The sequence below is a fragment of the Haliotis rubra genome, unplaced genomic scaffold, assembly GCF_003918875.1.
Source record: "Haliotis rubra isolate DU_JTF1 unplaced genomic scaffold, ASM391887v1 Scf267, whole genome shotgun sequence".
NCBI classification, from domain to species: Eukaryota; Metazoa; Mollusca; class Gastropoda; order Lepetellida; family Haliotidae; genus Haliotis; species Haliotis rubra.
Genome location: NW_025766747.1, coordinates 363,559 through 390,253, shown reverse-complemented (window position 1 = coordinate 390,253; position 26,695 = coordinate 363,559). Strand labels below are relative to the sequence as shown.

The 26,695-nt window shown below is 41.8% G+C and overlaps 1 protein-coding gene and 1 long non-coding RNA gene across 6 annotated transcripts in view; one reads left to right on the top strand and one right to left on the bottom strand.

Annotated features, from left to right (window-relative positions):
* LOC124280395 (galactocerebrosidase-like) overlaps positions 1-16,577 on the top strand; it is a 65,779-nt gene extending 49,202 nt beyond the window's left edge. For 4 of the 5 annotated variants that reach the window (XM_046716301.1, XM_046716300.1, XM_046716298.1 and 1 more), the window contains 11 exons: positions 278-395; positions 1,641-1,678; positions 2,025-2,149; positions 7,321-7,460; positions 9,219-9,311; positions 10,400-10,504; positions 10,959-11,100; positions 12,414-12,591; positions 12,932-13,101; positions 13,842-13,921; positions 15,958-16,577. In XM_046716301.1, coding sequence (XP_046572257.1) covers positions 278-395; positions 1,641-1,678; positions 2,025-2,149; positions 7,321-7,460; positions 9,219-9,311; positions 10,400-10,504; positions 10,959-11,100; positions 12,414-12,591; positions 12,932-13,101; positions 13,842-13,921; positions 15,958-16,182 — 1,414 coding nt within the window. In that variant the 3' untranslated portion in view covers positions 16,183-16,577. The remainder of the gene's footprint in view (positions 1-277; positions 396-1,640; positions 1,679-2,024; positions 2,150-7,320; positions 7,461-9,218; positions 9,312-10,399; positions 10,505-10,958; positions 11,101-12,413; positions 12,592-12,931; positions 13,102-13,841; positions 13,922-15,957) is intronic. The other variant, XM_046716302.1, reaches the window with a different exon arrangement.
* A 3,189-nt stretch (positions 16,578-19,766) lies between these two features.
* On the bottom strand, positions 19,767-20,365 carry LOC124280396. Its single transcript, XR_006899671.1, has 2 exons — positions 20,166-20,365; positions 19,767-19,853 (listed from the first exon to the last, which is right to left on the bottom strand). It is a non-coding gene; the product is annotated as an uncharacterized LOC124280396 (long non-coding RNA).
* Between the last annotated feature and the right edge of the window lie 6,330 nt (positions 20,366-26,695).

Below are 26,695 nucleotides of genomic sequence, written 5' to 3'. Positions count from 1 at the left end.
TATGTGTTTGGCTGTACTTTCTTGAAATAACAGGATTGGGTAGTCAGGCTCCCTGACTTGGTTGACACATTTCATTGATCCCAATTGTGTAGATCAATGCTCAAGACGTTGAACACTGGATTGGCTGGTCAAATTTGATTATTTACAGACTGCACCCATGTAGCTAGTATATTGCTGAGTGCATTGTTAAACAAGAAACAAACAACAACAAAACAGAAAAAGAGCTTTTAAGTTGCATGATCCTTGACCTTACTTTTTGTACATTTGTGTGTTTTAGAGTTCACTACCCAAGGAAGGCCACACCTTTAGCAGCACTGAAGACTGGCAAACTGCTGTGGGCATCAGAAGACTACAGCGCCTATAACAATGCAAGGGGAGGTGGACTCTGGGCCAGGGTGAGTCTCAAACACATTCAACAGCAGTGAGGGAAAGAAATGGATGTGTGCCAGGATGAGTTCTGTTTACCTTAACTATAAGGGGGAGAGATGGATCTGGGGAATGGTGAGTTCCGTTTACCTTAACTATAAGGGGAAGAGATGGATCTGGGCCAGGGTGAGTTCAGTTTACCTTAACTATAGGGGGAAGAGATGGATCTGGGTCAGGGTGAGTTCCATTTACCTTAACTATAAGGGGGAGAGATGGATCTGGGCCAGGGTGAGTTCCATTTTCTTAACTGTAAGGGGGAGAGATGGATCTGGGTCAGGGTGAGTTCCATTTACCTTAACTGTAAGGGGGAGAGATGGATCTGGGTCAGGGTGAGTTCCATTTTCCTTAACTGTAAGGGGGAGAGATGGATCTGGGTCAGGGTGAGTTCCATTTTCCTTAACTGTAAGGGGGAGAGAGATCTTCCATTTACCTTAACTGTAAGGGGAGAGATGGATCTGGGTCAGGGTGAGTTCCATTTTTAACTGTAAGGGGAGAGATGGATCTTAACTGTAACTGTAAGGGGGAGAGATGGATCTGGGTCAGGGTGAGTTCCATTTTCCTTAACTGTAAGGGGGAGAGATGGATCTGGGTCAGGGTGAGTTCCATTTACCTTAACTGTAAGGGGGAGAGATGGATCTGGGTCAGGGTGAGTTCAGTTTACCTTAACTGTAAGGGGGAGAGATGGATCTGGGTCAGGGTGAGTTCCATTTTCCTTAACTGTAAGGGGGAGAGATGGATCTGGGTCAGGGTGAGGGTGAGTGGATCTGGGTCATTTACCTTAACTGTAAGGGGGAGAGATGGATCTGGGTCAGGGTGAGTTCCATTTTCCTTAACTGTAAGGGGGAGAGATGGATCTGGGTCAGGGTGAGTTCCATTTTCCTTAACTGTAAGGGGGAGAGATGGATCTGGGTCAGGGTGAGTTCCATTTACCTTAACTGTAAGGGGGAGAGATGGATCTGGGTCAGGGTGAGTTCCATTTACCTTAACTATAAGCAGGAGAGGTGGATCTGGGCCAGGGTGAGTCAGTCTGTTGCAGCTTGAAAAAATGATAGATTAGTGGAAATCTTGCTCTAGTGTGAAATCAATCAGTGACCTAGCATTTGTTTAAGGAATCACTACCACACAAGTGGGTACATTTACTTCTGATGGATACTCTCTAGATCATTTCATCTTGTTCTTTTCATGACTCTTAAACCAATAACTCATTGTTTCAGGTATTAAATGAAAACTATGTTGACCGCTATTTAACAAGGTAGGTGGAATCAAGCTGGTAGCATTTCTTAACTGCAGTCACAATTCACTATGACACCATTTTCATATAATGGAAAACAGTGGCACCTTTTATCATATATATCTTGCATACAGTCTACGAGTTGTTTGGGATTTTTGTTCAGGAAATCATAATGACATTAAACTTTATCAATTGTAATAAAATGTTTAAGAATACATAAACCTGTGAAATAAAGTTTTGACACCGAGATATAGCACTGAACATGTATAAGTAGCATAAGGGAGCAACTTCCATGCACCTTACCACACTGCAAAGTGGTAACTCACTCACTCACTCACTCACTCACTATTGGCCTGCTCTCTTGCAGCACTATAGCCTGGAACCTGATTGACAGCTACTATGAGGGCCTGACCTGGGACCGCGACTCCCTGATGACAGCCAGACAGCCTTGGAGTGGCAACTACATCGTGGAGAGTCCTATATGGATGTCCGGTGAGCACTGTCTGATACCCACACATTGTGTGATTGTTGGAACAGTAAAGTGACAACATATTAGCATCAGTGTGATGCTACACTTTCAGTAGTCTCAATATATTGTAATATTTAAATATTTTACTTACAATACATTACTGCTCTCAGGTCGAAAGGATAAAGAAGACTTCAGAGTTTGTGATGTTGATGTTGAACCTGTAGTAAGGTCCCAGTGACTGCTCCCTCCAGTTTCCTCCCATTACATTGGTTTGTGCTTTACTTCCCCATGGTGGGAACACCTGGGTCATAGAACTCAGAAAGATTGTTCAACAATACTGATACCCTTGCTTGAATTGTTTCTAATCCATCGCCTAGTGGTTAAAGCGTTTGCTCGTCACGCTGAAGACCCGGGTTCCATTCCTCACATGGATACAATGTGTGAAGCCCATTTCTGGTGTCCCCCGCTGTGATATTGCTGGAATATTGCTAAAAGTGGCATAAAACCAGGGGTTTACCTTGAGTCCTGTATCTGAAGGTCCCTGGGACTCATACTCATAATTTTCAGGGGTCCTGGACTACAAAATGGGGATCCCAGACACTTAAATATTATTATTAATACTGATATTGTATTGTGTATCATGATCCTCACGTTGATTGTTACAGTAATTAAATTGCAAATGATGTCATAACCCAGCTAGTAACAAACTCAGTGATAACTTATTGTTACTTGATTGGAATTTTTACCAAAAGTATTTGGACGTTTTCTGCATCCCTGTGAATGCGCTAATACATTTCGTCGCGTCCATTGTCAATTTTTATGCGTATAGGACGCAGGAATTCACGTCCTGTAAATCCCTGATAAAACCATGCTCACTCATTCACTCTAATCCATCACTCGGCATGTCTTCTGTTCAATGTACACTATGCCCATGGAGTATACTGTCTATTGCTGCTATATTGTTTTACTGTTGTTCCTGTGTGTGGCCATCAAACAGCTGGATGGATTATGTTAGCTGACTACTCTAACATCAGGGTGGATTGTTTATGAGCAGAAGTGACAGAACTAATACCAACTGTCTGTCATCCATGTGAGGACTATCAACCTCTTATTTGAACATATGGTGGAAAATCATGTTCACCTAGTTCTATCCAGTCCACTCAGATCTTCCTTTGGCAGAAGTGGTGGTGATCATGAAAGACTACTCCACAGTCATCTATTGTATCAACAACGAAGTGCTACTCCTCCTTCCAAGTTATTTCCCCACAAGACCTTCTGCTTCTGTCCCCTGACCAGATCAAGATCAGGCCAGAGTGAGACCTGAGAAGCACAAAATGTTATAGCCAACACCCTACCCCATCCAGATTATCTACTGACCGCCATGTCATCCATGAAGGTCCGGGTTAGAATGAACCTTCAGTTATCCATGCTTGTCTAAAGAGGCGACTAGCGGCATCGGGTGGTCAGGCTCGCTGGCTTCGTTGACACATGTCATCAGTTCCCAATTGCGCAGATCGATTCTCATGATGTTCATCACTGTATTGTCTGGTCCAGACTCAATTATTTACAGACCGCCGCCATTTAGCTGGAATATTGCTGAGTGTGGCGTAAAACTCAACTCACTCACTCACTCTGACCGCCATGGAGGGATGCTACATGCAGAACGCTTTCACTTTGTCTGCCACCATCATCAGGCATGGGAAATAATGGCTGTTCTGTGTTGAGTGACAGATGAAATCCAGACACTTTTCCTTCATGAGTCCTGGGACTGTTATCAAATTTGCGAATGTCACGTTCCATATCTGTTGAGATTTGCAGTGCAAGTCTTCGTATGATATTTTTAATGTATCCAGAATTATAGCAAATTTACATCTCTTGATCTCAGGAAAAATTCCCATGGCAGTATTGTTCAACCAATATCTATATAATCATTATCATCCGATCCCATTAGTTGCCTTTTACGAAAAGCATGGGTTACTGAAGATCAATTCTAACCTGGATCTTCGTTGGTCGTATTTAGTGTTGTTGTTGAGGTTATGTTGGGAGTCACAGGATTATTAGGGAGCCCTGCTGACAATTTCTGTCTTGTCTGTATGGTGCTGGTATAATACCCGTAACCCCCAGAATTATAAGACAGAATTATACTCACAGGTATAATATTACTCTGCTCTAGTCACGTCAGGAAGTGTAAACAGATGCAGACTTTTGTATTTTTTGTGGAGTATGTCTCCTCAGGAAGCTGGATTTTCCAAACCGACAGACAGGGAGTAACTGTTGTCTCAGTGGAGATGTTTTCCTTGTTTAACTTGTAGTCTTGTGAAGAATATTGCACTTTTTCTCAAAAAGATCATTGTCTAAAATTGTATTGAAATTAAGTATTTCTGATGTATCAGTGTTACGTACAAACTATCACTTTACTTCCTCCACATTGAATATGACCCACTGAATTTGCAACAGTGAAGAGGTAATCCAGAGACGTGTCTTAAAGGAGAATCCAGAACGAAAACAAAACTATTGTAAAGGATATTCTAAAAGTCACCTTCCGTGATTAAAATTGAACAAAAAGTTTGTAAAATAGCAATAAAAACACAAAAAACATACTCGTATAAATTCCGCCTTTTACGGAAACACCCGACAGTTTATGAGCAGAGGGGGTATAACGTGACTTGACGTCATAAGTGCCTGTTGCTGATGGCTGCCTCTTTGATTTTACCTCACAACTTAACAGTGTCCATGGATTCTGAAGCAGTAAAAGGTGTTCCTGATGTCATTTCTGAAATGGATGTTAGACCGTATCAATACGATCCGATTTTACATCTTGCAAGACAATCTTCCAGTGAAGATGAAGAAGAGGAATCAAGCGGAACGGAGGCACCGCTTGAGTTCAAAATAAATTTTAAAATATACCATATCATTTAACAAGAATACTATTTGACAGCAAAATATGATACAGTTCCAACCAGCAAACCCACCCCTATAAGTATATGACCAGTCCCTAAGAATTATATTTTTTGCAATGTGATTGCAGTTCCTTTTGTGTCAAATGGGTGACTGTAGGGTGTCTGGGATTTAAAAACACAATAATTATGCTTCAGACGGGGGCAAATAGAAATTATCTGCTACAAAAATTACGCTGGAGTTGAAAAAAAAATTAGGATCCTAGTTCTCATTAATAACGTAGCAAGTCTCCATACAAAATCCCAGCCTGGTCGAGCAGAAATAATATTCGCGACGCATCTAAGTGATTCCCCGAAAACTGGTGAATTATTAAATACTTGTCAGGACAATGTATGTTTCCCCAGTGTTTGGTTATGGAAATAGTACTCGGCCATAGCCTTAGAATGGCATCTTGTCAGCCAATGTGAACACAGAACAACTTTCACGGCACACACTACTGACAATTAGCGAGTCTGATGCCGACGTGCGTAATAGGACAAAATGGAAAACAGTGAAAGCAACAAGTACTTCATGATTTGCCGTTGTATTCGGCAATGTTTCGGGTAGTCTGCAGCATTTAGGGCTCCAAACCGAAAAGAACGTCATAGCGAAACATTTTCAAGCTCATGTGAAATCTCTTACTGATTTTGATATCTATCTCATGGGTACCAGTGGAACTGCGCCAGCTACAAAATGCCCCAGCAAATTTGGTCATTCATTCTAATTTGGTCAAATTTATTTAAAATGATTAAATATATGCCGTAATTGCATAGTTTTGTCAACTTTGATATCATGTTCTTCATATAAAAGTTATTAAGAACTAATATTTCTGATAAATGTTCCATCAGTAAACTCATAACTATGTATATACTTTTATATGAAGAACATGATATCAAAGTTGACAAAACTATGCATTTATGGCCTATATTTAATCATTTTAAATAAATTGGGACATTTTAACTACCCCCCTGGGTCAATTTGACCAAAACTTCAGGGCAATTTGACCAAATTTGCAGCTGGGGTCAATTCGACTGGCAATCGTACTTGCTTTAATTTATATTAAAAATACCACTGACAGTAAGCTGTAACAGGGAATGAATCTCGTGGGTAATTCTTCCTTCTTCAGCCTAGCTTTGGAATTTGTATGTCCCATGTGTGCTTGTCTCTTTCATATGCGTCCGACTCAGAATGATTGGACCATTTCTCCTGCCTAGGTCTTTCTCTTTACTTGGAAAACGGAAGAAATGGTGACTTTCCATTGTTCGATGATTCCATGCATCCCCAGGCAACAGAATACACCATCGCACAATTTACAAAAACAACATAAACAACACGATTTGTACTACTGTAGCGCTTGGTCTTTGGCAATATGGCGGACTCCAGGCACATTTGACGTCACGAGCGGAAAGGTCATGTGGGTTCCAGCGAAATATGCATAATGGCCGAAGCTGAGATTTACAGAAACTGTTTTCGCGATTAAGACATAATTATACATAATTTTTAATTGAAAATTTGGAAATATGTTTCTGATGACTTTATCTTTCACCCAGCAAATTATTGCAATTCACTCGTATTCTCCTTTAAAGCCAGATTCCTTAAATCAGAAATCTTCCAAAGTATCACAAAACAATATAAAGCTCAATCTGTGTATTTGCATGGATTTCAAATGGTAATTGTAAAATGGTAAATTTGCATTTTGTCACACCATGAATAAGAAACACTGGCTATTGTTAGGGTATTTTTCTTTTTGAAACTGTAGGGGTCACAGATTGCCTTATTGTATAAAGTGACAACACTTAGTGTGGAACATTGCACTCCTGAGTTACAACAGGATCCAGCAGATGCCTTGCCTTGAATTGTTAAACATTATCTGACTGAGGGACATTGTTAGGTATTTACCATTCTATGCATTGAAAGTTCAACACTCAGCTGAATCAGCTCAATTACAGATCCCAGACTCATATGGTCGACGGGCACATGTCTTTCAAATTTAGATAGAAGCCCACTCATGTGTAGTGTATTAATGTTTCTACATGTTGGCTCATTGGTATGTTCAGTTGTATAATCAAATAGAATGAATCCAACCATACATTGCTCTGCCTAACAATCAATCTCATAAGATTTTTTTATTTCAGTTTGATACCAGGGTGCCTCCTATCCTCTTAATTCGTGGTATTTTAAACTCATTTGGCTTGGGTTCATAAAATTATTGTTCTGATTCTTACTGGTCAGCACATTCTGTGTGATATGTTGGTAGGCCATACTACCCAGTTTACTGCGATAGGCTGGAACTATCTGAATCATGGATCTGGAGTGGGCCGGCTTGCAAAGGGAGGGACGTATGTCTCACTGGTCAGTCCAGACACCAAGGACCTCTCCATCATCATTGAGACAATGGTATGTAGCAGAACATGCACCTTGACTAACTGTGAACAACGGTATATAGCAGAACAGGGACCTTGACTAACTGTGAACAATGGTATATAGCAGAACCTTGACTAAGAACAGAACATGGACCTTGACTAACTGTGAACAATGGTATATAGCAGAACATAGGAACCTTGACTAACTGTGAACAATGGTATATAGCAGAACATGGACCTTGACTAACTGTGAACAATGGTATATAGCAGAACATGGACCTTGACTAACTGTGAACAATGGTATATAGCAGAACATGGAACAATGGTATATAGCAGAACATGGATCTTGACTAACTGTGAACAATGGTATATAGCAGAATATGGACCTTGACTAACTGTGAACAATGGTATATAGCAGAACATGGACCTTGACTAACTGTGAACAATGGTATATAGCAGAACATGGACCTTGACTAACTGTGAACAATGGTATATAGCAGAACATGGACCTTGACTAACTGTGAACAATGGTATATAGCAGAACATGGACCTTGACTAACTGTGAACAATGGACCTTGACTACTGTGAACAACGGTATATAGCAGAACATGGACCTTGACTAACTGTGAACAATGGTATATAGACTAACTGTGAACAATGGTATATAGCAGAACATGGACCTTGACTAACTGTGAACAATGGTATATAGCAGAATATGGACCTTGACTAACTGTGAACAATGGTATATAGCAGAACATGGACCTTGACTAACTGTGAACAAAGGTATATAGAACAAGTATATAGAATAACATGGACCTTGACTAACTGTGAACAATGGTATATAGCAGAACATGGACCTTGACTAACTGTGAACAATGGTATATAGCAGAACATGGACCTTGACTAACTGTGAACAATGGTATGAACAAATAGCAAGAATATGGACCTTGACTAACTGTGAACAATGGTATATAGCAGAACATGGACCTTGACTAACTGTGAACAATGGTATATAGCAGAACATGGACCTTGACTAACTGTGAACAATGGTATATAGCAGAACATGGACCTTGACTAACTGTGAACAATGGTATAGAACATGGACCTTGATAAGCAAGAACATGGACCTTGACTAACTGTGAACAATGGTATATAGCAGAACATGGACCTTGACTAACTGTGAACAATGGTATATAGCAGAACATGGACCTTGACTAACTTGACTAACTGTGAACAATGGTATAGTAGAACATGGACCTTGACTAACTGTGAACAAAGGTATAACAATGGTATATAGCAGAACATGACTAACTGTGAACAAAGGTATATAGAACAATGGTATATAGCAGAACATGGACCTTGACTAACTGTGAACAATGGTATATAGCAGAACATGGACCTTGACTAACTGTGAACAAAGGTATATAGAACAATGGTATATGGCAGAACATGGACCTTGACTAACTGTGAACAATGGTATATAGAATAACATGGACCTTGACTAACTGTGAACAATGGTATGTAGCAGAACATGGACCTTGACTAACTGTGAACAAAGGTATATAGAACAATGGTATATAGCAGAACATGGACCTTGACTAACTGTGAACAATGGTATATAGAAGAACATGGACCAAGTATGTATCATAATATACTGAATCAGTATAGGGGGGCAGAGCTGCCAGGCAGACCATTCAATGTGGTTAGATTTCATCATGTGCTCCTCAAGTTAGTTTCACTTATTTATCTGTGATACAAGTGGCTCACATCGGGGTTCTTCATGATATTGCAGACACTGAACCACTCACTCTGTACAAGGGAGGTGAGATGCTCCCCCCGGCCTGTTGGGCCACAGACCGTCACCCTGCACATTGGAGGAAGCTTTGTAAGTCACTGTGGCATTGAATTCATGAACATTATAAAGCTGTGTCTTCCTACCTATACCATTATACCTGTCCCCTGATAATATACCTGTATGATAATACATGTCCTCTGATAATCTACCTATACCATAATACCTGTCCTCTGATAACCTACCAATACGATTATACCTGTCATCTGATAATCTACCTATACCATAATACCTGTCCTTCGATGACCTACCAATATGATTATACCTGTCCTCTGATTATCTACCTATATGATAATACCTGTCCTCTCATAACCTACATATACCATATATAATACCTGTCCTTCGATGACCTACCTATATGATAATACCTGTCCTCTGATAATCTACCTATATGATAATACCTGTCCTCTCATAACCTACCTATACCATATATAATACCTGTCCTTGATGACCTACCTATATGATAATACCTGTCCTCTGATAACCTACCTATATGATAATACCTGTCCTTTGATGACCTACCTTTATGATAATACCTGTCCTTTGATGACCTACCTATATGATAATACCTGTCCTTTGATGACCTACCTATATGATAATACCTGTCCTTTGATGACCTACCTATATGATAATACCTGTCCTTTGATGACCTACCTATATGATAATACCTGTCCTTTGATGACCTACCTATATGATAATACCTGTCCTTTGATGACCTACCTATATGATAATACCTGTCCTTTGATGACCTACCTATATGATAATACCTGTCCTCTGATGACCTACCTATATGATAATACCTGTCCTCTGATAACCTACCTATATGATAATACCTGTCCTCTGATAACCTACCTATATGATAATACCTGTCCTTTGATGACCTACCTATATGATAATACCTGTCCTCTGATAACCTACCTATATGATAATACCTGTCCTTTGATGACCTACCTATATGATAATACCTGTCCTCTGATAACCTACCTATACCATCACTAATACTTTTGAACTTTCTTTACATGTAAAGTGGACACCATGATATGAATGAAATACTGTTGATTGTTGTGATAGACATCTCTCTCAAGAATATAAGTGTACAGCATATTGCTTCTGTGTTGTAGGCTGATGTGTCCCAACTGAATGTGTGGTACAGCAAGCTTAGTTTTGACAGTAAACAGTCGGTGTACTTCAAGCACCTGGATCCTCTGAAGGTATCTACAAAGGTTGTGAGTGAGTGAGTGAGTATGGTTTTATGCCGCTTTCAGCAATATTCAATCAAAATCAGTGAAGGGGACACCAGAAGTGGCCTTCACACAATGTACCCATGTGGGGAGTAGAACCCAGGTCTTCAGTGTGATAAGCAAACACTTTATCCACAAGGCTACCCCACAACTGTTGTAGGCTTTCTCCTAAGTACAAATCCTGTAATATATTACCCATCAACTGATTTTCTGGTCCACACTTACTTACAGGCCATTGTTGTTCTAGCTGTAATATGTCTAACAATGGAGTAATACGTCCCTGAGGATGTTACTGTATACGACATTGCTGTAATGTGACTGCAGATGGAGTTGATTACCGATACCCTTAGAGGCTCGGGTGGATATGACCAAGCACTCAGTGACCACTCTCAACACAACCTAGTTTGCTGATGCCAAGCACACTCTGTGTCTGTTTCAGGTGACACAAGGTATGGCTAGCTTCAGTGTAGGTCTGGACGAGGTGTACTCACTGACCACTCTAAACACAGGACACAAGGGAGACTTCGGGCCACCACCTGCAGCCAAGTCCTTCCCTCTTCCATATGTGGAGGATTTTGATAGTATGACAAAAATTTTAGAGACTGTTGTATAGGATATAAAGGATATATAGCGACATGTTGGTTCACTAATACGTATTGTCTCTGCCACCAGTGTTGTATATTAGACCTAATGGCCATGTTGTACAGATGCATGTTACAGTGTATGGCCATGTTGTACAGATACGTGTTACAGTGTAGGGCCGTGTTGTACAGATGCATGTTACAGTGTATGGCCATGTTGTACAGATACATGTTACAGTGTAGGGCCGTGTTGTACAGATACATGTTACAGTGTATGGCCATGTTGTACAGATGCATGTTACAGTGTATGGCCATGTTATAGAGATGCATGTTACAGTGTATGGCCATGTTGTACAGATGCATGTTACAGTGTATGGCCATGTTGTACAGATGCATGTTACAGTGTATGGCCATGTTGTACAGATGCATGTTACAGTGTATGGCCATGTTGTACAGATACATGTTACAGTGTATGGCCATATTGTACAGATGCATTATAGTGTATGCCATGTTGTACAGACATGTTGTATGGCCATGTTGTAAGATAGTGTATGGCCAGATGCATGTTACAGTGTATGGCCATGTTGTACAGATGCATGTTACAGTGTATGGCCATGTTGTACAGATACATGTTACAGTGTATGGCCGTGTTATGCACAGAGTGATGCATGTTTACAGATGTATGGCCATGTTGTACAGATGCATGTTACAGTGCATGTTGTACAGATGCATGTTACAGTGTATGGCCATGTTGTACAGATACATGTTACAGTGTATGGCCATGTTACAGATACAGATGCATGTTACAGTGTATGGCCGTGTTATAGAGATGCATGTTACAGTGTATGGCCATGTTGTTACAGTGTACATGTTATAGATGCATGTTACAGTGTATGGCCATGTTATAGAGATGCATGTTACAGTGTATGGCCATGTTGTACAGATGCATGTTACAGTGTATGGCCATGTTGTACAGATGCATGTTACAGTGTATGGCCGTGTTATACAGATGCATGTTACAGTGTATGGCCATGTTGTACAGATGCATGTTACAGTGTATGGCCGTGTTGTACAGATGCATGTTACAGTGTAGGGCCATGTTATAGAGATGCATGTTACAGTGTGGCCATGGCCATGTGTTACAGTGTACAGATGCATGTTACAGTGTATGGCCATGTACAGATGCATGTTACAGTGTATGGCCGTGTTGTACACATGCATGTTACAGTGTATGGCCCGTGTTATAGAGATGCATGTTACAGTGTATGGCCATGTTATAGAGATGCATGTTACAGTGTATGGCCATGTTGTAGGCTATCCCGAGCATGCTGAGGCTTTACTCCTGGCACAGCAGAATGGTGCGTTTGAGGTAATCTCCACGGGCTCTGGCAATGTGATGAGGCAGATGGTGACTGAGATGCCGATAGTTTGGTGCCAGACAAACTTTGATCACTATACAGCTACCATGGACGTCATTGGCTCTGCTGACTGGTAGGCGTTTGGCTCTGTTGCTCTGACCGGGTAGATCAGCATGTTGTACTGCAGCCAACAAGCTGCACAAACCAGGAAACTATGATTATTAGTTATCACATTTATTTGGAAACTTTAAATTGACCTTTTGAATTAGGTCATTTTAAGTATCTTATGGCAATCATGAAAGTAGGAAACGCTTTATATTTCTGAATCAAATGATTTTTAAATGCTTCTGTTATGCATAAAATAACCAAATTGGTTAACCTCTGTTAGCAAACTGTTATGATTAGGATGTATGTTATGACTCCACGCAATGGTGCAGAGACTTATTCCAGTGTTTGTTTCATGTTGGTTGTAGGAGTGACATATACATTGAGGCAGAGGTGCGAGTTGGCAGGGTCAACGGTACACACGGCATATACATTGCAGCACGCATCAACAACACTGGATGCACCTACTTCAATGCAAGCGGGATCTTCTTCTTCATCTTCCCTGGCAAAGGGTCCTTCAGTGTCTCCTCAGATATTGGTGAGACAGTTGACACTGGCTTCTCAAGTGGGCAGGTCTAACCATTTGATTTCCAGTGTTCTTACCATCAACATTGATTGTGTGAAGAAAATTATTTGTTATATTTGCTCTAATCACTTGTTTAACACATATTAAGTCACTTGTTTTACATATATTTAAGGGGCGGTGGGGTAGTCTAGTGGTTAAAGTGTTGGCTCGTCACGCCGAAGACCCAGGTTTGAATCCCCACATGGGTACAATGCGTGAAGCCCATTTCTGGTGTCCCCCGCCGTGTTATTGCTGGAATATTGCTAAGAGCGGCGTAAAACCAAGCTCAGTCAGTCAGTCAGACATATATTTAAATGGGCCCTGATGCATAAATGTTAATTGCTCTCTAGTCAATTGCAAATCTGAGTTATTTCAAACATGAAGTAGTTGCGTATTTTAGCATTATGGAAGAATATACATCAAGTTATCGCAGGTACAGTTAAACCTAACTGGATCGGGTGGTCAGGCTCGCTGACTTGGTTGACACATATCATCGTATCCCAATGGCGTAGATCGATGTTCATGCTGTTGATCCCTGGATTGTCAGATCCAGACTTGATTATTTACAGACTGCCGCCATATAGCTGGAATATTGCTGAGTGCGGCGTAAACCTAAACTCACTCACTATTGTTGGGCCACTGTTATATGTCTGGAATGTTGAGGTTTGTTTTGTTATGTTATCATTAATAACACTGCATGCATCATCTTCCAGAGAGACTCCACATGTACGCTGAGGGAGCCGCTCCACAGCTAAGTCAGTACGGCTGGAACAAGATGTCATTGCATACCAAGGTGACTGACATAAACCACTGTAACCTTGATGTCCCTCCCAGGTAACTGACATACACTACTGGTGATGACACTCCCAGGTAACTGACATACACTACTGGTAATGACCCTCCCAGGTAACTGACATACAGTCAGACCTCGTTAATACGAACACTTTGGTTTTTTGAAAAAAACGTTCGGATAGTGAAACGTTCGTACTGCTGAAACCACAGTATATGCACCGAGTTACTTTCCCTTGATATCTTTCCTTACTATCGAGACTCTGAGGTCATAGATGAAGCCTATGTTTATGAAGGAAATTATAAGCTTGTAAAACGTTATTGCTACTACATCCCATACATCATTTAAAAGATCTAATCCTACTGTTGATAAATATGAAGTTTAATTTTACAATGTTATTCAAAAACTATGGCGATTTTTTTCCATTTGTGACATGTCATAACATGCCCGTGCCTTTTTCTTTTATATTTTCATTTTTACGTCATCAGAAAATTATTATAAAAAGATTTCTTAAATAATATGTATGGTCAGCCTATTTCCCGATATCTGTGGCTTTCCACTTTCGGTAACATGACATAACAACGGAAAATACCTCCGTTTTGAGCGTCGTTATGAATAACATGGGAGGCTTAATCGTTTGATGTCGGTATCGTTCGAAAGCTCTGAACATCAACAACATCACTGAACCCTTGCCGAGAGTATTTTCACAGTTGTAAGAAGCGATTTTATTGGATAAAAATTGGTTTCTGAAGACGCTTTTTCCGCTACAGTCTGCTATATGGGTCGTGATTGGTCAAAATCAGACACGTGACCTAAGGCAGCCAATCATATTACGACAATGGATACCATCCTCGAAAACGAAAACTTTTAGATTTAGATGAAAGTTTTGGGTAAAATAATGCTATTTTGAACATATTAAGCAAGAAATTGCTACCTATACGTAAATCATGGATTTTATTCATTAGTTTATTCAATTTACATCGTTACTTTGCTCTTTGACAATGTTATTGTGGACCCGCTGCCGAAGCATGTGTCCGAGAATCGTTGATTTCAATAACATTGCGAAAAATAGTTCATAATTTTAATTCAGTACCGAGCATATATTTCTGGATTGAAGTCCCAAAACAGCGTGGTCGTCGAAATTTCCATATCACTTATGATAAAGGGATCAAAGGGATGAGTCGCTAAACAAACAACGTGTCACTTTGGGTGGACCAGTCAGCAGCGCGGTCAACTTCAATCGTTCGGATTAACGCAGCTGTTTACAACTTAATTAGTCCAATCCGTTCCGACTGACCAGCGTTCGGAGGCGGAAACTGAATCATCGGATTAACGAGGTGTCAATTATATACAATATATAGGGAGATGATTTGGTGCCCGGTGAGTAGCGTTCGGAAGTCGGTGGATTCGGATTAACGAGGACCGGATTACCGCTGGCCTGACTGTACACTACTGGTGATGACACTCCCAGGTAACTGACAGACGCTATTGATGATGTCGCTTCCAGGTAACTGACAGACACTACTGGTGATGATGCTCCAAAGTAACTGACAGACAATACCTGTGATGACATTCCCAGGTAACTGACAGACACTACTGATGACGCTCCTAGGTAACTGACAGACACTATTGATGATGCTCCCAGATAAATGACAGGCACTATTGATGACGCTCCTAGGTAACTGACAGACACTATTGATGACGCTCCTAGGTAACTGACAGACACTACTGATGACGCTCCTAGGTAACTGACAGCCACTATTGATGACGCTCCCAGATAAATGACAGACACTACTGATGACGCTCCTAGCTAACTGACAGACACTATTGATGATGCTCCCAGATAAATGACAGGCACTATTGATGACACTCCTAGGTAACTGGCGATTGGCTTTGTAAACAAGCTTAATAATTGAATGGTTCTTTGTTGATATCTTAAACTGTAGACCATATATATGGGTGAGCAGGTCAGTGCCAAAGCACTCTATTTATCAGCTGTGGTCTCTGCTGATCCAGTACGTATCTGCTGCTTGTTTCAGGGAAGTTGGGCAGTGGGCTACATCAATGAAAAAGTTGTATTCAACTTGACAGTTGCTGCACAGCCTGCTCGTGGCTTTGTTGCAGTGGGCACAGATGTATTTGGCATCGCTGACTTTGACAACCTGAAGCTGGCCAGCAGTGCGGCTGAAGCTGACTGGGTCAAGGGCAAGAGTAACAGATTTTACCACAGTCTTCTAGAAACACAGTACCAGAACCAGGGATGAAACATCCACTTTCAGACCAAGACATCAATAAACTGAAATGTGTGTCTATATGTCACTGTCCTTTGCAGTACAAATGTTTAAATGTTTTTTCTGGAGAATAGATTGCTGTACTTTGTCTGTCCATCTAGTGGTCAAATTGGTTTGCATCTATTCTCAGAATATATATTTTTTGTTAGAAAACTGTTTAAAAACAAACCTACACGAGAAGTTTTCACACTAAAATGTGGCCTTACCAAAATGACTGCTATATGTGGCACTTAACAAAACTTCATAAATACTCAGTTTCAAGTCATATTTTATTGTTAATGTGTGTAAAGTGTTTTTAGTTTCTTTTCAGAAATGTTATCTCAATCACATTTTGTAGATCTTAGAGAGACATAAAGATTGGAAGGATCCATTTACAGATGTTTCATAACACATCTTGTGATAAATCTTACACCATGTTGGAAGAGGTGTTACTGTATACATGTACATGATGGTGTCCTGGTGTGTGGTGTCTAGGGGATGTGATGAGGACACTCCAGTACAGATGGTGTTACTATATACATGTACATGGTGGTGTCCTGGTGTGTGGTGTCTAGGGGATGTGGTGAGACTCCAGTACAGATGGTGTTACTATATACATGTACATGATGGTGTCCTGGTGTGTGGTGTCTAGGGGATGTGATGAGGACACTCCAGTACAGATGGTGTTACTATATACATGTACATGATGGTGTCCTGGTGTGTGGTGTCTAGGGGATGTGATGAGACTCTAGTACAGATGGTGTTACTATATACATGTACATGGTGGTGTCCTGGTGTGTGGTGTCTAGGGGATGTGATGAGACTCCAGTACAGATGGTGTTACTATATACATGTACATGATGGTGTCCTGGTGTGTGGTGTCTAGGGGATGTGATGAGGAGACTCCAGTACAGATGGTGTTACTATATACATGTACATGATGGTGTCCTGGTGTGTGGTGTCTAGGGGATGTGATGAGGAGACTCCAGTACAGATGGTGTTACTATATACATGTACATGGTGGTGTCCTGGTGTGTGTGGTGTCTAAGGGATGTGATGAGGACACTCCAGTACAGATGGTGTTACTTTATACATGTACATGGTGGTGTCCTGGTGTGTGGTGTCTAGGGGATGTGATGAGGACACTCCAGTACAGATGGTGTTACTATATACATGTACATGGTGGTGTCCTGGTGTGTGGTGTCTAGGGGATGTGATGAGGACACTCCAGTACAGATGGTGTTACTATATACATGTACATGATGGTGTCCCTGCGTGTGGTGTCTAGGGGATGTGATGACACTCTAGTACAGATGGTGTTACTATATACATGTACATGGTGGTGTCCTGGTGTGTGGTGTCTAGGGGATGTGATGAGACTCCAGTACAGATGGTGTTACTATATACATGTACATGATGGTGTCCTGGTGTGTGGTGTCTAGGGGATGTGGTGAGGACACTCCAGTACAGATGGTGTTACTATATACATGTACATGGTGGTGTCCTGGTGTGTGGTGTCTAGGGGATGTGATGAGACTCTAGTACAGATGGTGTTACTATATACATGTACATGGTGGTGTCCTGGTGTGTGGTGTCTATGGGGATGTGATGAGACTCCAGTACAGATGGTGTTACTATATACATGTACATGGTGGTGTCCTGGTGTGTGGTGTCTAGGGGATGTGATGAGGACACTCCAGTACAGATGGTGTTACTATATACATGTACATGGTGGTGTCCTGGTGTGTGGTGTCTAGGGGATGTGATGAGGACACTCCAGTACAGATGGTGTTACTATATACATGTACATGATGGTGTCCTGGTGTGTGGTGTCTATGGGATGATGATGAGACTCCAGTACAGATGGTGTTACTATATACATGTACATGGTGGTGTCCTGGTGTGTGGTGTCTAGGGGATGTGGTGAGGAGACTCCAGTACAGATGGTGTTACTATATACATGTACATGGTGGTGTCCTGGTGTGTGGTGTCTATGGGATGTGATGTGACTCCAGTACAGATGTTGTTACTATATACATGTACATGGTGGTGTCCTGGTGTGTGGTGTCTATGGGATGTGATGAGACTCCAGTACAGATGTTTCTATATACATGTACATGGTGGTGTCCTGGTGATTGGTGTCTAGGGGATGATGAGGAGACTCCAGTACAGATGGTGTTACTATATACATGTACATGATGGTGTCCTGGTGTGTGGTGTCTATGGGATGTGATGAGACTCCAGTACAGATGGTGTTACTATATACATGTACATGGTGGTGTCCTGGTGTGTGGTGTCTAGGGGATGTGATGAGGACACTCCAGTACAGATGGTGTTACTATATACATGTACATGATGGTGTCCTGGTGTGTGGTGTCTAGGGGATGTGATGAGACTCCAGTACAGATGGTGTTACTATATACATGTACATGGTGGTGTCCTGGTGTGTGGTGTCTATGGGATGTGATGAGACTCCAGTACAGATGGTGTTACTATATACATGTACATGATGGTGTCCTGGTGTGTGGTGTCTAGGGGATGTGATGAGACTCCAGTACAGATGGTGTTACTATATACATGTACATGGTGGTGTCCTGGTGTGTGGTGTCTAGGGGATGTGATGAGACTCCAGTACAGATGGTGTTACTTTATACATGTACATGGTGGTGTCCTGGTGTGTGGTGTCTAGGGGATGTGATGAGATACCCAGTACAGATGGTGTTACTTTATACATGTACATGGTGGTGTCCTGGTGTGTGGTGTCATGGGATGTGGTGAGACACCCAGTACAGATGGTGTTACTATATACATGTACATGGTAGTGTCCTGGTGTGTGGTGTCTAGGGATGTGATGAGGATACTCCAGTACAGATGGTGTTACTTATATACATGTACATGATGGTGTCCTGGTGTGTGGTGTCTAGGGATGTGATGAGACTCCAGTACAGATGGTGTTACTATATACATGTACATGATGGTGTCCTGGTGTGTGGTGTCTAGGGGATGTGATGTGACCCAGTACAGATGGTGTATTACTATATGCATGTACATCGTGGTGTCCTGGTGTGTGGTGTCTATGGGATGTGATGAGACTCCAGTACAGATGGTATTACTGTATACATGTACATGGTGGTGTCCTGGTGTGTGGTGTCTATGGGATGTGATGTGACTCCAGTACAGATGGTATTACTATATACATGTACATGATGGTGTCCTGGCGTGTGGTGTCTATGGGATGTGATGAGACTCCAGTACAGATGGTATTACTGTATACATGTACATGGTGGTGTCCTGGTGTGTGGTGTCTAGGGGATGTGATGTGACTCCAGTACAGATGGTATTACTATATACATGTACATGATGGTGTCCTGGCGTGTGGTGTCTATGGGATGTGATGAGACTCCAGTACAGATGGTATTACTGTATACATGTACATGGTGGTGTCCTGGTGTGTGGTGTCTAGGGGATGTGATGTGACTCCAGTACAGATGGTATTACTATATGCATGTACATCGTGGTGTCCTGGTGTGTGGTGTCTAGGGGATGTGGTGAGGACACTCCAGTACAGATGGTGTTACTATATACATGTACATGGCATTGAAAACCCAATAAGATCGAAAACAGCTGGTGGGGATGTTCCAAATGCCTACCAAACTTTGGCCAAACTGTGCTGCCATCAGGTGCCGATTCCGGTATGGTCTGACACTTATTTAAGACGGCAGCAGACCCCAACTGTGCAAGTACTTAAATGTGAATTGAAAAGTTTCTTGAATTGTGTTAGTGCTAAATGACACCTGGTGATTATGCAGACAAATATATAGATTGGAAACTGGAGTGGCATTGCTCTTGTTAAAGAAAGGACCACTTTCAGATCTTCTATGCACATTCCATTCTGATGACGTTAGTGTAGGTAATGTAGGTACTATTTGGTTTGATGGAAAATGACACTGTTGTCACAGAGGTGCTTGAGGATGCACCTGATGAAAATCTGATGGGATATGAAAGTAAATAAAGCATGGATCCGAAATTTAGATACGTTGTGTTGTAAAGACATTTGTTATGGTACTACAAGTGTTTGTTCAAAGGGTCTGTAAAATAAGTTATCTTGTAGAAAGGGTCTGGTCGAGACAAAGACCGGTATGCAACCATGATGAAATCAGCAGGTGCTTGCTATATAGTCTGACGGGTTGAATGACAGGAGTTTATCCCTTAAATCTCCACTTGGTGTGAATATATTTCTTTCTTATTCAAAACACGTTTTGATACAATTCTACGTTCGATTAATTTCGCTTTGATGAAATAAATGCTCATTAATTATATATTGCGTTCATACAACTTGTCTTTTCTCAGTTGTCTTTTCTCCTCACGGTTTTATCGTGGGGCTTTATTTGTCCAGCAGGGATGTGTCATTGTCCATTCTACCAACAATGTAATGACGTTATGTCTTACAAGTGTGCAGGGGCGGTGGGGTAGCCTAGTGGTTAAAGCGTTCGTTCGTCACGCCAAAGACCCGGGTTCGATTCCCCACATGGGCACAATGTGTGAAGCTCATTTCTGGTGTCCCCCGCTGTGATATGGCTGGAATATTGCCGAAAGCGGCGTAAAACCATACTCATTTGCTCACTTACAAGTGCGCGTGTTCATGTAGAGGGACAATGGTACGGCACATTGCTGATAGATGTCTTCAAAAAAAGAATGTTACGTTTTCGTATATTTTATGGTTCTGGATTCCAAATTTAAATTGACCATCTCGATCTGTGGTCTAGTGGATATGTATCGTCGGTCAGCAGAGTGGACGGTCGGTGGTTACCTCACCTGGTACTTCATGGCGAAAGACTTGTTTCTAGGTTAAGCAAAACCTAGTCTGCTCGGAGTCATTATAATGCTGAACTGTTGCATTAGTCGCATTGTTGCAACAGCCATATATGGGTGCACGTCCTATACGAGGGCAATAACACTAGTCTGATGTTAATTAAACCCATTCACTTCACAAAATGAAAATTCTGGGAAATATTCAATAAAACCTCTTTCATAAATGGCACATTTGAAGGGTGTATCGCACACATAAAGCGTATTAAAATTACTTAAAGTGTACCAGCGAGGATCCAATTTAGGGTTTGTCTTCAGCAACCCATGTTTGCTGGAAGAGACGACTAACGGGTTCGGAGTGGTAAGGCTTGCCAGCTTGGTTAATACATGTGTTCGTATAGATAGATGTCCATGACGCCTCCGCTATGTATGGGATACTATACTAGGCACATAAAGAAACTGTGCATACACAAATTTAAAATCTAAATTTATCAAACCTGTGTAGACACATAAGGATTCAAACTCAGAGATTAGTGACATGTATCCAACATGCATGCACGTGCCATGTTCCGTGACATCAGTGGGTTCGTCCTTGAGACGTGCAATATGTTGTTGCACGTGCATTCCGGGAAAGGGAAACAGAGCAAATGAATGACACACAATACTGTCACTTTGGAAAGCTCAACCCCTGCCCTTGCGATCGTTCAAAAAATTAAACGGCTATTGAAACGCATAGCATGCCAAGGCTCACGTCTGCACAACGTCATGAGGCCATTGGGATGGTCCGTGGGGGAATGTCTCAACGACAAGTGGCTGCACATTTCCACTGCCATCGGAACACCAGTTCTGCACTGGTGAGACGCTACCAGAACACAAATGACGTCATCGATCGACCACGTTCTGGACGTCCACGTGTAACAACACCAAGACAGGACAGATGGATAAGGGTGACCCATCTTCGGTACAGGTTTCAGACTGCAGTGATGACTGCCCTATCCATCCCAGGACTTCGCCGTATCCACCCCAACACTGTTCGACAACGTTTACGTCATCACGGGATCAGACCACGACGTCCCGCCATACAGCCTATCCTGACACAACGTCATCGACAAGCTCGCCGAATGTGGTGCCGAAATCATGTCCGCAGACCCTTGTTTTGGTGGAGAAATGTTGTTTTTTACAGATGAGTCCAGGTTTAACATTTCCCATAGTGATGGACGTCAACGTGCCTATAGACGCGTGGGAGAACGTTATGCACAGGCCTGTGTCTTGGAGAGGAATCGCTTTGGTGGTGGTTCCGTGATGATTTGGGGTGGAATAACAGCACGCCAAAGAACTCCTTTGGTGATTGTTCAGGGCAACTTAACTGGTGTGGGCTACAGGGATCAGATTCTTCGACCTGTGGCAATTCCTTTTCTGCAACGTCATGGCCCTGGGTTAACATTCCAACAGGACAATGCCCGCCCTCATACGGCAAGGGTTGCTATGGATTTCTTGCAACACCACAACGTTGACTTACTGCCTTGGCCTGCAAATCCACCGGATCTCTCCCCGATAGAGCATGTTTGGGACGAGATGGATCGACGTCTACGCCGTCTTCCTCATCCTCCAGATAACGTCCTTGACCTTGCAACAGAACTTGAGAGAATGTGGCGTGACATCCCACAAGCCTTCCTTGCACGTTTGATAGGCTCTATGCGTCGTCGATGCACTGCTGTTCTCAATGCCGATGGTGGACATCCCCGTTATTGAGCTTGTGACATGGTCGTTTGACCCCTGTCCCGCTTGTGGACTCGTGACGTCATTGTGATTGACTTTTCAATTGAAATTCTCCCGACTTGTTATGGTCTCATGATCCCTCCATTAATGTTTATATGTACCTTTGACATTGTTATCGTACTTATCAACTGGGATCATATTTTGACAATGCACAGTTTCTTTATGTGGCTAGTATATATTACGCAGTGTACATTTTGATACGGACTGTCGTATTACTGAGGAAGACGCAAGTATCAAATCTAACTATGCATGACGTCAACGTCAATAGATCTATCCATGGACCTCAGCCTCTCGATATACGTGCACTTGTTTGTGATCACGTGTGACTGTACTAGTCAGGACTAGTTTTATCCAAAGGATCTGGTAGTATATACGACCAACGTTGTCCACTCGTTTTTACTTGACACTTCGTCTTCCTCGTCTATATCAGAAAGTCTATATCGAGATCATGACGCCCCCATGGTGGTTGGAGCGACTGTCCGGAGAGGGCCGCCAAAATACTTCAGACGTTACAAGATGGCACTGACGCTCGGCATCAAGGGATAAACCAGGTAGTGGTAGTCTCGGGAGTTGGTAGAATGTACCTGGGACTATGTTCTGTGTTTCCCATCTCCCGCTCGCACTGATTTTCGTTCTGACGTGGAACAAAAACATAACGTTCCTACCTCGATTTTCTCCATCGCTCCAGAAATGTATGATCTGATATGATAAGTAAAATGGCCTTGCCGTTGCACACCAGGTCCGTTTGATCTTTCTCTATGTATATTTAGTAAACAACATGTATTCGAAGCAAAGCGACTCGACCGACATCAAAACATTTATTCAAAGACTAATACCAAGTGATCCAAATTGTATAATATCACCACCCGTGAAGGTCCGGGTTAGAATGAACCTTCAGTAACCCATGCTTGTCGTAAAAAGAGGTGGATAATTAACGGGATCGGGTGGTCAGGCTCGCTCACTTGGTTGACAGATGTCATCGGTTCCCAATTGCGCAGGTCAATGCTCATGCTGTTGATCACTGAATTGTCTGGTCCAGACACGATTAATTACAGACCGCCACCATATAGCTGGAATATTGCTGAGTGCGGCGTACTCACTCACTCACTCACTATAATTTCACAAAATAGTTTATTGGGATAGCCAAAAATCCCATTTCTTTCTATTTTATTTATTTATTTATTTATTTTTAATTTTTCAACTTCAAAACGTCACACAAACACGTGTAGGTTTAAGGGAGCCACACGTGCATGCTCGTTAGGATAATAAGCCCTGACCACAGCCTACCTCACCTTGGCTATATCCATGCGCCTGACCAGTAGACGGGATTCCAGGTAAGAAATTGCTTGGATTATCTGGACAGGTATCCCATCATCAGGATGTCACTGTATCCCATCATCAGGATGTCACTGTATCCCATCATCAGGATGTCACTGTATCCCATCATCAGGATGTCACTGTATGCCATCATCAGGATGTCACTGTATGCCATCATCAGGATGTCACTGTATCCCATCATCAGGATGTCACTGTATGCCATCATCAGGATGTCACTGTATGCCATCATCAGGATGTCACTGTATCCCATCATCAGGATGTCACTGTATGCCATCATCAGGATGTCACTGTATCCCATCATCAGGATGTCACTGTCGGGATCACTGTATCCCATCATCAGGATGTCACTGTATCCCATCATCAGGATGTCACTGTATCCCATCATCAGGATGTCACTGTATCCCATCATCAGGATGTCACTGTATCCCATCATCAGGATGTCACTGTATCCCATCATCAGGATGTCACTGTATCCCATCATCAGGATGTCACTGTATCCCATCATCAGGATGTCACTGTATCCCATCATCAGGATGTCACTGTATGCCATCATCAGGATGTCACTGTATGCCATCATCAGGATGTCACTGTATCCCATCATCAGGATGTCACTGTATGCCATCATCAGGATGTCACTGTATCCCATCATCAGGATGTCACTGTATGCCATCATCAGGATGTCACTGTATCCCATCATCAGGATGTCACTGTATCCCATCATCAGGATGTCACTGTATCCCATCATCAGGATGTCACTGTATCCCATCATCAGGATGTCACTGTATCCCATCATCAGGATGTCACTGTATCCCATCATCAGGATGTCACTGTATCCCATCATCAGGATGTCACTGTATCCCATCATCAGGATGTCACTGTATCCCATCATCAGGATGTCACTGTATCCCATCATCAGGATGTCACTGTATCCCATCATCAGGATGTCACTGTATCCCATCATCAGGATGTCACTGTATCCCATCATCAGGATGTCACTGTATCCCATCATCAGGATGTCACTGTATCCCATCATCAGGATGTCACTGTATCCCATTTACGTATTCTATGTTCATGATATCTATCACTGGATTGCCTTGTCCAGGCTGCTTATTTACTGACCGCTGGAATATTGATGAGTGTGGGATTAAAAAATTGAAAAACAAACAAGCTGAAACGAAAATGCATGATTTAATACCACTTAGATACCATCATGAAACAAGCTTGAACATGTCGTGTCTGAATGCCTTGATTTACATCAATAAAACATATCAAACACATTTGGAAAAAAAGATTAAGTATTTCTAACACATCGCAGGCACGTAACAGTGACATTGTAGTGGAAATTATAGTGGAAGTGGAAAGGATTGATCTTTTATTGTGATTATTAAAAAAAATTGAAATATGATAATGAGTTCCCGAAAATGTCCTGAGATTTCACCAATTAGACGGTCGCACAGGACGTGATTCATTTTTAAACATAATATTATATAGTGGGTCCAAAGCATGCTTCAGAGAGATAAATTGTATGTTTTGAATCTCATAATGATTAAATGTTAGGTTCGTACAAGTGTCGTTTTTGTGTCTGCAATGTCTGTTCATAACATGGCAATAAGATTTCTTGGAATATGAGCTCAATTGACAATTATTTTATTTATTTATATATATATATTTATATAGCGCCAATATTCAGATCATCTGCTCAAGGGCGCTTTGTTTTTCCCTCGATCATTGGATGTCAGTCTCAAACGGCACAGTGTATTATCAATCTCAACTCCCTGGGGATCATACAACTCTTGCAGCCACTAGGCGCACCTAGTTAATGTGGCCTTCCCATCCTTACGAGGTACACATTCACACCTGGGTGGACAGGGACACATAGTCACAGTATTTTGTCCAAGTTTACTGCACGTTGCTGTACCCGCAACTATAGTCCGTTTGGCTCAAAAGCAGACCGATGAATTGCAATCAAACTCGAAAACTAATAACATAAAATACTCAATGAAACGCTGATCATGATCAAAACATCATACCAACTCTGCAATTCATCGGTCCGCTTTTGAGCCAAACGGACTATAGGTGTTTGCACGTATTCATGTGGCCACCATCTGCTCATATACCAACGGAATCGTGGGTATATACTACTCACTTGGCTGTGGGCACTTTTAGCATGCCGATTAAATAATTAATTGACAGCTCGGCAACGGGTTTTTTTTAAATCAGTAAATATGTTAACAACAGTTTGCATTGTAGTGGAACACTGTATGGCGACAACGCTTTGGAAACACTATATGAAAGTCATAAATTGGCGTAACATTTCATGAACATTCAAAAACATTTTGACATCATGACATCATGTACATGTCATGTAGTGGGTTTGAAAATGCTATTTATAATACTTAGGAGCATCTCTCTTAACATTTTAATACCTTTTGTGATGAAGGGAAACGTTTCAGGACGTTTTTAGCATTCTTAGCAAAACTATCATGAAACGAGATAGTGATGGAGGAAACTGATCATTATTCACTATTGAAATTATATTCAGTGACACATGAATGTATTTTGGGCCAGTGGCCTTTCTATT